This window comes from Pseudochaenichthys georgianus, chromosome 3 (assembly GCF_902827115.2).
Source record: "Pseudochaenichthys georgianus chromosome 3, fPseGeo1.2, whole genome shotgun sequence".
Classification (NCBI taxonomy): Eukaryota; Metazoa; Chordata; class Actinopteri; order Perciformes; family Channichthyidae; genus Pseudochaenichthys; species Pseudochaenichthys georgianus.
The window spans coordinates 50,951,733-50,964,276 of NC_047505.1; the positions used below are offsets into that span (position 1 = coordinate 50,951,733).

General features: G+C 43.6%; 1 protein-coding gene across 1 annotated transcript; it reads right to left on the minus strand.

Moving 5' to 3' along the window:
• Nucleotides 1-1,409: 1,409 nt before the first annotated feature.
• Nucleotides 1,410-8,384, minus strand: LOC117463774 (NLR family CARD domain-containing protein 3-like). The gene is made up of 8 exons (XM_071201685.1): nt 8,284-8,384; nt 7,810-7,888; nt 6,296-6,533; nt 4,330-6,118; nt 4,062-4,235; nt 3,171-3,344; nt 2,678-2,724; nt 1,410-2,495 (listed from the first exon to the last, which is right to left on the minus strand). The coding sequence occupies exons 1-8, from the start codon at nt 8,343-8,345 to the stop codon at nt 1,852-1,854; spliced, it is 3,207 nt and encodes a 1,068-aa protein (XP_071057786.1). The 5' UTR covers nt 8,346-8,384; the 3' UTR covers nt 1,410-1,851.
• Nucleotides 8,385-12,544: the final 4,160 nt, after the last annotated feature.

Below are 12,544 nucleotides of genomic sequence, written 5' to 3' on the forward strand. Positions count from 1 at the left end.
TTCATGCCTGTCTCCTCACATGCTTTGCTGAGTTTCTGTTTGATGTTCTGGTTCATCCTTTCTACCATTCCCTGAGGTTGGGGGTGATAGACGGCTCCGAAACTTGGACTGTTCTACTGTGCGTAGGTCATGGTTCTTGAAATGGCTGCCATTGTCTGACCTCACTTTCCTAGGAAACCCATGTAGTGGAATGTAATGCGTGACTAAGAACTTGATCACTGAGTCTGCATCTTCGTTATATCCCTGTTATAATTCAATCAATATTTAGAAACATGTCAACATTCATCAAACAGTATCTTATAGACATGGAGCAGGTTAATTCTAAAACTGTCAATCAATGGTCAGATTGAACATCCAAGTTGGGGCGGCAGGTTTCTTTCAGTCCCTAAATGAAAAATGTAGATTGTGAATTTGACAGCCATGTTGATATAATACCTACATTATACCAGGGGTCACCAACCTTTTTTAGGGTGAGGGCTACTTTCAAAAAATAAAACAAGTCGTGAGCTACTTTTACTCCTCTTTTTTGTTTTTTGCAGTGTATATATTTAGCACATTTTAACATTATTATATGCTTCCCTTTAACCTCTGTGTGCTGTTTGGGTCTGTGCACCGTTTTCAGTGTTTACTAAAAGAACATGTATTCAATTTAATTCTTTTAACCTGCTTTATTTGGGGGTGAACCTCACCTCCTCTGGGGGGGTCCGGGGGCATCCACCCAGGGGGAAGATGTTTTTTTAAATGTTGAAGTGAAATGCATCAATCTGCTGCACTTTGAGAGCAACATGAATGTATGGAAACAGCTCTCAGCACTCAGATGAAAGGGAGCTGTATACTTTTCAATAATCCAAACATCTTTAGAATATGATCACAACCAAAAACAAATCATTTAAACTTGTTTATTCTTATCTTATGTTACCTAGTTAGCATTCTTTCTTTTTCGCTATGCATATTTTACTAATCACTGTTTTTTTATTGTCCTATAGTACACATTGGAATGATTTCCTACTTTATCTATATTAAATAGATAAAGGTCTCTCTCTCTCTCTCTCTCTCTCTCTCTCTCTCATATCTCCACTGGGGACATGTCCCCCCCTGTCCCCAGTGGAGATTACGCCATGCGTGTGTGTGCGTCAAGTGGTATAAATATATATGCAAGTTGCAACACACAGAGTAAAACTCTGCCCCTCACGTGCTGTATAGGCTGGCATGACTAGGCTGTTCAATGGGGCTGTTGTGTAGATTCTGCCAGAAGGAAAATCACCGGGGGGAGGTGCCAAATTGCTTTTCTTCCCGACTGCAACGCTGGTCCCGCAAATCAAGCAACAACGTGATTGGTCGATATTCATTGTGGGGGTGGGGGGGGGAGGGGTGTTAGATAGATATGAGTTGTATTAAGTAGAGTTCGCTATGATTTAAGTTTCGTTTATGCATAGGGTAGATTCTTTTAATTACATTTCCTTTTTTGTTTTGTGTATTTTATACATTTTGGATTTACATTTAGAACATGCCCCGTGGGCGACTCACGTTGCCCCTGCGGGCGACTAAGTGCCCGCGGGCACCGTGTTGGCTACCCCTGCATTATACACACACTATACAGCACATATCAACAAGGCAATTCAAAGTGCTTCACAAAAACATCAAAATACTTACGACAAAGTGCAAAAGAAACATTGAAAAAGTACATTTGAATACATTGAAAAAATGTATTAAAAAGTGTGAGACACTTGATTACTGGGAGTTTGTAGAGATATACGGAGCATATAACTGAATGCTGCTTCTAAAGGCACAACCAAAGTGTAGCAATACCAACATTTTAACCACACGACTGGGAGATATCTCTTGCTACACTCATGTTATGTCCCCCGAGACAAGGGACATTAGAACAGGACAGGAAGTGGTCTCCTCCCACAGAGAACACAGAGACACTGAGGAGTCAGGTGAACAGAACCCAAACCCAGCATACAGAGATTCAGTGAATGTGGTTCTGATGGTTTGGAGGTGGATCAGTTTGTCGGAGCAGACTCTGTAGAAGGAGAGAGAGCCAGCAGGATGATCCAGATACACTGCTACTCTACCAGAGGAGGAGGAGGAGGAGGAGGAGGAGGAGGAGGAGGAGGAGGAGGAGGAGGAGGAGGAGGAGGAGGAGGAGGAGGAGAGGATTGATGTCTTATTGTGGCGGACATTGTAACCCACATCAGAGCAGCTCAGACTCCATGACTGATCATTCCCTCCAAACTCACAGTCCGCTCTGCCTCCTCTCCTCCTGATCCCTCTGTAAGTCACTGATATAGAAACCTCTCCTCTCCACTCGACCTCCCAGTAACAGAGACCAGTCAGAGCTTCTCTGCACATCAGCTGAAGACAGAAGTCAAACCTCTCTGGATGATCTGGACTCGGCTGCTTCTCTCCCACACATGTCACCTCCCTGTTGTTGTCAGACAGTTTGAGGCTTGTGTGTGCTGTGATTGAGTCCAGTGTGAGTTCACAGGCGTCTGATGGAGAGAACAAAACACAGCATCATAAAACACCTTTTCTTTGTTTTTGTACAGGTGCTGTTTATTATATTTATTTGTATACATGTGATAATATATATAATCTTGTCAGTAATGTTATAATGAATACATATCTCAACTGACTGTTCTGTCATCATAAGTCAACCTAAATCCACACTTACATTTCCTCACATCAGGTTTTAACCTGTGCTCTCCACAAAGGTCAGCCCTGGAGGAAGAAACCGTCTGAATGATCAAGGACACTTCACACATCAATTAAAGGACTGTCAACACTTCAAATGTCATATCAAGGCATCATTTTTAAGATATCAGAGAATAACATAAGCTAAATGTGTTTATCTTAGCAGAAAAGGATGTTATTATTAAAAAGTCTACATTGATTTGAAGATGGGCGTAATCGGAGGAGGTCCCATTGTTACGTTCTTATTGAGGGATCCAGCGAGATGGTCTCTAGTTTGAATCTGAATGATTGTATCTTATAGGTTGAGGAACAGGTGTTCTCATGGATTAATCTAATTATCTGGGCTTACATTTTATATAAATAAAATAAACATTGATTGATCTCAAAATATTCAGGAATTGTTGAGATTTAACAATCAGGACCAAAGTAGAAAACCGAGATAGAGAGTGAGGTTTGTGACCGTTTGTCCATACTTGAGAGTGTCCAGTCTGCACTGTGGGTCCTCCAGTAGAACAGACAGCAGCTTCGCTCCGGAGTCTCCTGGATGATTGCAGCTCAGGTCCAGCTCTCTCAGATGGGAGGGGTTGGTGGTCAGAGCCGAAGTCAGAGAAGCACAGCCTTTGTTTGTGACCAGACAACCTGAGAGTCTACACACACACACACACACACACACACACACACACACACACACACACACACACACACACACACACACACACACACACACACACACACACACACACACACACACACACACACACACACACACACACACACACACACACACACACACACACACACACACACACACACACACACACACACACACACACACACACACACACACACACACACACACACACACACGTATACATCACTTCAGGGGACCTTAACCATAACCAACACATGCCTAACCCTTACCCTAACCAAGTCTTCACCCTAAAATTAATGATCCCCCTCGTGGGGACTTCCATTTTGTCCCCATAAGGGAGGCGAGTCCCCACACGTGACTGCGTAAACAGATTTAGGTCCCCACAAGTATAGTAATGCTAGGACACACACACACACTTAATGTTGACTCTACTCATGGTCACCTTTTACTGATGGCGTAAATTGGAGTTGCAGTCCAACAAACCCTATTTCAATTTGCTTTTCAGAGTGATATGGGATACATCGTGTGAAATACAAACCAAGACATTTGGTCCCATGGGGGCTGCATCATTCAAACAAATAGTTAAGAACATCATTAATGACTACTGTGTAAAAAATGAATAATCTTCTCATGTAACCTGAAAGTCTCGAGTAGTGAAAACACCAAAACCCTTGAATATTGGTGCCACTTACGGAAACTGCAGAATACTGACCTGAGAGTCTCCAGCTCACAGTGTGGACTCTCCAGTCCAGCAGACAGATGCTTTACTCCTGAATCCTGCAGGTCGTTGTTACTCAGGTCCAGCTCTCTCAGACTAGAGGACTTGGAGCTGAGGACTTTGGACAGAGCTTCACAGCTTCTCTCTGACAGGTTACAGCCACCCAACCTGAAAGATTATTTAAAAAAGATAAACAAATAAAGTAATATTTCTCCACCATGACACATAAACACATTTGTATTCCATACATCCTTCCACTTACAGAGCTTTCCTCGAGGCTTTGACCACTGGCAGCAGCCTCAGAAGAGCCTCCTCTGAAGCAGAGTATTTCTGCAGGTCAAACACGTCTAGATCTTCTCCTGATGACAGTAAGATGAAGACCAGAGCTGACCACTGAGCAGGAGACAGATTGTCTGTGGAGAGACTTCCTGAACTCAGGGACTGTTGGATCTGCTCCACTAGAGAACGATCATTCAGTTCATTCAGACAGTGGAACAGGTTGATGCTTCTCTCTGGAGACAGATCCTCATCAATCCTCTTCTTGATGTACTGGACTGTTTCCTCTTCAGTCCCTGAGTCACTTCCTGTTTGTGTGAGTAGGCCTCGTAGGAGAGTCTGATTGGTCTGCAGAGAAAGACCCAGGAAGAAGCGGAGGAACAAGTCCAGGTGTCCGTTTGGACTCTGTAAGGCCTGGTCCACAGCACTCTGGTAGAGAAGTGTTAGTTTAGGTTTATCTTCAGACTGCTGGGAGGTTGTTGGTTCTTCTGCCAGCAGGTTGACTCCAGAGTCAATGAAGGTCAGATGGACATGAAGAGCAGCCAGAAACTCCTGAACGCTCAGATGGACGAAGCAGAACACCTTGTCCTGGTACAGTCCTCTCTCCTCTCTGAAGACCTGTGTGAACACTCCTGAGTACACTGAGGCTGCTCTGATATCGATGCCACACTCTGTCAGGTCGGACTCGTAGAAGATCAGGATGCCTTTAAGCAGCTGCTCAAAAGCCAGTTTTCCCAGAGACTCCATCATCTTCCTGCTCTCTGGACTCCAGTGAGCATCTGTCTCAGCTCCTCCATCATACTTGATGTTCTTCACTTTGGACTGAACCACCAGGAAGTGGATGTACATCTCAGTCAGGGTCTTGGGCAGCTCTCCTCCCTCTCTGGTTTTCAACACCTCCTCCAGAACTGAAGCAGAGATCCAGCAGAAGACTGGGATGTGGCACATGATGTGGAGGCTTCGTGAGGTCTTGATGTGGGAGATGATGGTGCCGGCCTGCTCCTGATCTCTGAATCTCTTCCTGAAGTACTCCTCCTTCTGTGGGTCAGTGAACCCTCGGACCTCTGTCACCATGTCCACACACTCAGGAGGGATCTGATTGGCTGCTGCAGGTCGTGTGGTTATCCAGAGGCGAGCAGAGGGAAGCAGCTTCCCCCTGATGAGGTTTGTCAGCAGCACATCCACTGAAGTGGACTCTGTGACATCGGTCAGGATCTCAGTGTTGAGGAAGTCCAGAGGAAGTCGACTCTCATCCAGACCGTCAAAGATGAACACGACCGGGAACAGATCAAACCTGCAGATTCCTGCGTCTCTGGTTTCAGAGAAGAAGTGATGAACGAGTTCCACCAAGCTGTACTTGTTGTCTCTCACCACATTCAGCTCTCTGAAGGTGAATGGAAATGTGAACTGGATGTCCTGGTTGGCTTTGCCTTCAGCCCAGTCCAGAGTGAACTTCTGTGTTAAGACTGTCTTCCCAATGCCAGCCACGCCCTTTGTCAGCACTGCTCTGATTGGTGCATCTCTTCCGGCTTTAAACAGGTCTTCTTGTCTGATGGTGGTTTCTGGTCGGTCTGGTTTCCTGGATGCTGTTTCAATCTGCCTGACCTCATGTTCATCATTGACCTCTGCAGCCCCCCCCTCTGTGATGTAGAGCTCTGTGTAGATCTGGTTCAGAAGGGTTGGGTTTCCTGCTTTAGCAATGCCCTCAAACACACACCGGAACCTCTCCTTCAGGGTGGATTTGAGTTTACGTTGGCAGACTGCAGCAGCAGTTCCTGAGTGGACAAACACAAACCCATTCAGCATATCAATTAACACACACTGTTTTATTTTCTTCAGAATACTCTACACAGACTTTCGGAAAAGTACATGTTAAATGTGTTAAATCTATTTATAAAGTGAAACTCCTCTCATCTCCTCTCTATCATGTTAAATGTGTTAAATCCTCTTACTGCTGTGCAGAAGGTCAGCCAGCGCCTCCTGCTTCATGCTCCTCAGGAAGTGCAGTGAGATGTTCAGAAATGCCTCTCTGCTGCTCCTCCTCTGCTCTTCATCCTCTTCATCCTCACCATCCAACACCTCCTCATCCTCACTCTGACTCTCTAAGCATTCTGGGTAATCTGAAGTCAGGACTGTCTGGATCTTCTTCAGCTCGTTCTTCACAAAAGTGACAATGTTCTCCTCCAGCAGCTGGAACAGAATAAAATGTCAACTTTAACTGGTAGTCAACATCAGATCGTGTACCTGCCTTACATTTGCAGTTTATTTCTTACAGCTACACTGAATAACTGCTTCCTAAAGGTGTAGCATTAACAGAGGCACAATTGGGAACATATTTTCTTGTGGGTTTCTTCATCAGGCAGTTTTGAAGTGAGAGATTTAAAAACGTATGTCTATAGCAGCCATGTAGATCCACAACCTCAGCAGCTAATGTCAGGTCGGCTGAACTAGAAAATAACCTCTCTGGAGTTCTGAGTATCTGGAGGCTTGTATTGTCATCACAGGACAAAAAACACAATGCCCCGTAGTGAAATAATATAATTCAGCATGTGCAAACTAAAAACGCTGAAAAAGCTTAGTATTGGGTTGAATTTACAGTAGCAAAAACCAGGAGGCAGTAGCATCATACGCATCGTTATCAGACGTGTAATCAGTGAAATATACAAACCTATAACTTTATAGTGTTTACCGTTCATTAACAATCCAACTGGCCTCACAACTTCCGTTGGGAAGCCAAAATGGCAATTGTTGATGGTGAGAAGTTTCTAGCATTCCACATTCTACTTTTTACTTTTTACACTCAAAACAGCAATTGTAGATTCGGAAGTGTGCAAATTGGGAAAAGGTTAGGCAAGGCTAGGCTAGGCTAGGCAAGGCTAGGCTAGGCAAGGCAAGGCAAGGCTAGGCAAGGCAAGGAAAGGAAAGGCAAGGCTAGGCAAGGCAAGGAAAGGAAAGGCAAGGCAAGGCAAGGCAAGGCAAGGCTAGGCAAGGCTAGGCAAGGCAAGGCTAGGCTCGGCTAGGCAAATCGAAAATTAGAACATTTAAATTCGAAAAGCCATATTAAAAAGAAATGTTTTTAGACCTGATTTAAATGTTTCTAAAGTGCTAGCCATTGTCATACGTTCTGGGAGTTTGTTCCATGCATCAGGAGCATAGATGCAGAAGGCTGCTTTCCCACGCTCTGATCTCACACATGGAACAGTGAGCTGGCCCGAAGACCTAAGGGGTCTGCTGGGTTCATACCACTGAAGGAGGTCCTTGATATATTTGGGTCCTAGCCGTTTAGTGCTTTATATGTGTGCATTAAAATCTTAAAGTCAATTCTCTCACTAACTGGAAGCCAATGCAGCGATCTCAGCACTGGAGTGATGGGATCTGTTTTCTTTATCCGGGTTAAGATTAGGTTAGGGAGACAGTTTGGGCTCTTGTAGTCAGCAGGAGTAGCTGCGCTTGTACATTCACTCACCATAAATATGGAGTCCAGGTCAGTTTGATGCTGCTGGGCAGACTGACCACCAGGACCCTCTGATCTCTGCTGGTGAACTCTGTGGAGCAAAGAGGAGGATTGAACAAATACAGAACATAACAGCATGGGCTGTGTTAGAGGATCCTCCTACAAACAAGACATGTGACAAATTATGTACACGCTCTTTACATTTCTCTTTCACCATTTAAAATAGTATATTAACAATTTGTTTAAAACACAGTTGAGTGTGAGGTGGACTGGTCTCTCACGTTGGAACACAATTATTGGATCATGTTGGATCCTGATAGAAACACAATCACTGATAAATGGTACAGTGAAAGGCTGCTTTAAAGGTTGCTCACTTTGAAAACAATAACTGATAAATGTGCAGGAGATAAAACACTGCTGATTATCATAAATTACAATTTTGTTATTTCCGAACAACCAAATTTATGATCTAATTTAAATTCTTACTCTGGACTATAAGAACGAGATTTAAACACGATAGGGTGAGGCATAGACTGGTCACTCTTCATGGACACACAGCTGGGTTCAGGAGAGTCTGGGCCCTCACGGTGGATCCTGATAGAAACACAATCACTGATTCATGTTCAGAAGATAAAAGGCTGCTGATAACTAGGATGAATTGCAAACGTTTTAATTGAGAAAAAAATTAATGACTTCTGCTTTCAATTCTTACCTGATTCTAATAAAATCACAATCATTATATGTGAACATTTGCACTGAAACTCTGCAAACATTATGCTTTTTAAAAAAACATGTTAAAACTGGTGACAAACTGTGAGGTACACATTACTTCTGATCGGAGTGGGATCCATCTTTGACGTCGGCAGGTTCAGACATCCTCTGGAGATTCTTCGTGGATCCGTTGTGGTGTCTAGGTCCAGGTCTAGCTTTGGTCCTCACACTGATTCATAGCAGAGTCGTACCTGCACACAAACACAACAACGTGCTCATCTGTGCTCCTTCCTGTCTGTTGCAAACGGACTCAGGTTCAACACGAGGAGAGTGTCGATGCGAGATTATTCTTCAAACAAATTCAATTTATTTCACTAAAACTCAGATTAGCAATGAAGTGTGTTCATCAGCAATATCAACAATGAAAGAAGTTCATTGGGACACACTACTGTCTTGACTTTGCACTTTACCCGCTTAGGATTGTGGGTCAGAGTAGCATGCTGGTTTACATACTACAAACTGCAACCAGATGCAGGCCGTGGCCCTTTCTCATTTCTCTAACTCCCCTCCTCGACTCCTATCCTCGAGACTTAGTCCCGCCCACAGGAGATGCGAGTGGAGGACCCGAGGAGGGGAACCGAGGAGAGAGGAGGGGAACCGAGGAGAGAGGAGGGGAAGCAGCAGGCGGTTAGAGAAATGAGAACTCCTCTCCTCTGAGCGGTCATTTTAAAGAGACGTCCATTAATGATGACAGGAGGCACAGCAGCCCTCTGTCTGATGGACAGATGTGTTCATGACCACTTCTATATTTACTTTGATTCATTCACAGTGCGGTATAATGAGACAATAACAGGCTACAGATGCGGACATACACACACACACACACACACACACACACCACACACACACACACACACACACACACACACACACACACACACACACACACACACACACACACACACACACACACACACACACACACACACACACACACACACACACACACACACACACACACACACACACACACACACACACACACAATAACGTAACACTATCAGAGACTGGATATATCCCCTCTCCCCTCTCTGGTCGCTACAATGAGGAGGAAATAGTATTACATGTAAGCAGAGGACACCAAACCAACTGAGACCTTTCTGTTCGCTGCATCTACACACACTGTACCAGTACCACACCAACACATCCTCACTCCCTGGTCGGCCTATGTTGACGTTATGTCAAGTCCCCTGTGTCGGCTTTTTCCAACGCAAGGGGGGGGCCCTTAGCGTACATTTTTAACTTTCCGGGATGTCCATAGGCTTCTATATAGCTCCCTAAACGTATGTTGTAGACGACTTGAGATCGCGAGCGACTGCTACCCGCAGATCCATTCTCACAGCGTTTATCAACCTTTGTCTTACTCAATATCAAGCCACACTTATTGTTTTTACTTCATTATTTTAATTGAATAATGTAGGACTTTTGTTGCCGTCAGTTATGGGGACATTCCTGGTACAATCAAACTGCTGCCAACTGCTGCCAAAAACTGTCACCATTACAAGGAAGTCTTTTTATAATCAGACTGCTTTAACCTTAAGGGCATTTATCCACAATACTTAGAATAGATATAGAATCAGCATCAAGAAACATTTGTCCTGTCCAGTTAAAAAGGTATATAAAACAATTTGGTAACACTTTATATTAAAGGTGGGGTAGGTAAGTTTTAGAAACCGGCTCGAGATCGCTAGAATTTGAAAATACACGACCGGAGAAAATCTGCCACTTCCTCACAGAGCCCCTCCTCCAACACACACGAACGCGCACATGACCAATGAGGGCACGAGGTAAGTTTGTGCCCCGATGGAAGGCTGACAGGCAGGTAGGCCATCCAGTTACTTTAGCCGGCTCAGATGATTGGTCGTGCTTTTTACAGCGCCACGGCTTCCACAGATGACATTTCTTTATGGATTTGTTGTCAAAGCACAGCAGGAAGGGCCCTCAGATTTTGAGATACCCCTACCCAAGGTAGAACAAATGACAACAATGATTTTTCTTATCTTTAGGGTCTCCCATTAATGTAATTGATTGTTGTCAAATGTTATATTGGGGGGGGAAAAAAATGTGGGGTTGTTCTTTAGAACTACCCCAATCCCTGAAAAAGAGCCAAATTAGACCAGGCCGAATATGGGAAATTGGACTGATGTGCACAAACTTGGATGAACTGAGGTTCATAATTGCATCAACAACAGATGAATCCTCGGAAAATCTTCCGCCAACAGAGGATGCATTTCAACAACATGTACAGAGCAATGTTTCAGACAGCGATATGGTGTCACAGCCCGAACCCAAACCCTTGTTATGGAGTCCTGTTGGCAAGGGGTGGATTGTCAGAGATGGGGCCATTCAACCAGTGCTATTTACAAAACCCCCAGCACCTACAGAAGTGAGAGACATTACTCACTTGTATTGCAAAGATGCAAAGTGTGGAGAGAGTGGAAAGTGCCAGTGCCTCTCTGCTGGCCTTCCCTGTACGGAGTTCTGCACCTGCTGTGCACAATGTCAAAATGTGTCCCCTAACGTTTCTGAGGAACCTGACATTTAACATTATATTCTAGTATCTATATACTTGACTTCTCACAGAATTATTTGATGATTTGTATACTGTACTTTGAATTAAGGTTCCAGTTTCAATAAAACCTGTACTATTTACACCTATGTTTTAGAGGCTTGCAATTTAGAACGTATACACTTTATTGTATTGGGTTACTCATATTCTGACTATTTGGTGATGTAGCCACCTGGTATTTCCCTCTCCAAATATAATGACCATCAGAGTGAGCATTCTTAACTTATAGGCTATTGTGCCACTTCTCCCCCACTCGGAGTGTGACTGCATCAGAGAAGAGGTAGGCCTATGTCTAAAGAAATCTCATTTGCAATAGAACTGTACCAGATATTTCCATACAACTACTGGTTAGTGTTCAATAGCACCCTATCAATTCAGTAGTGGTATATCTTTTAGATATTTCTGTTTTTCTGATAAATGAGAGAAAAGTGATGGAGTCCTGTTCCTATCACCAAAAAGTACAATTTCCGTCTAAACTAAAGCTAAGTTTGCAGGACTATAATTCAGTATTTCTTTAGTTAAATAATTTTCTGAGTAGTTGGTGATGTGGGACAGCCACCTGGTTCATACCTCAGCAAATCTGAAGAGGAAAAGAGTGGCCATTCTCAAGTTATGGGCTTTTTTGTCACCTTTCCCATATTCGGCCTGGTCTAATTTGGCTCTTTTTCAGGGATTGGGGTAGTTCTAAAGAACAACCCAAAAAACATTTTTTCCCCCAAAATAAAATTTGACAACAATCAATTTCATTAATGGGAGACCCTAACGATAAGAAAAATCATTGTTGTCATTTGTTCTACCTCGGGTAGGGGTATCTCAAAAACTAAAGCCTTTTTTGAGGACTTGCTGCTGGACTATTAACCTGTTAAGCCCGAGAGACCCCGCTACCAGGGCCCTCCCGCAACATCTTGCAGGAAACAGTGTCTGAGGGCATGTTCATTTAATAAACTATGAATGTTTTAAATCCATGTAACGGGAAGAAACTCATCTAACTGATCATTATTTTTATTTTTTTTAAAACCACAATGCTAACGCTGAGCCTCTGAATTAGTAACGAGCGAAAAATGCTAACAGATTTACTGCACCGAAACTCACTCATAAAACCTTATTATTTATCCATTCTGCACATCCAACCCATCGATCTGATCGTAAGATGACACAGAATCGATGGACACAGACATTATCAATCAATGATATGAACTCGCGACTTTATAAACAAAAACAGACATCAAAACATGTGGCGCTAGGTAGCTAAAAACGCTAACATGGCTCACCTGTGTCGTAGCCTGGTCAAAAGTGGTCTTCAATGGCATTAAAACGATAAAAACGCAGCTGAAGTTAATCCATAGGTTAATCCAATGTGTCTGTGTCCCTTTGAAATGATTTCTGATCATCCATAAGCAATAAAAC

Coding starts and splice junctions, on each gene's coding strand:
- LOC117463774 (XM_071201685.1), bottom strand. CDS start 8,345: ATGAAGAGTGACCAGTCTATGCCTCACCCTATCGTGTTTAAATCTCGT. Junction 6,119..6,295: donor GGCTGACCTTCTGCACAGCA/GTAAGAGGATTT, acceptor TTGTCCACTCAG/GAACTGCTGCTGCAGTCTGC. Junction 3,345..4,061: donor TGTGAGCTGGAGACTCTCAG/GTCAGTATTCTG, acceptor GTGTGTGTGTAG/ACTCTCAGGTTGTCTGGTCA.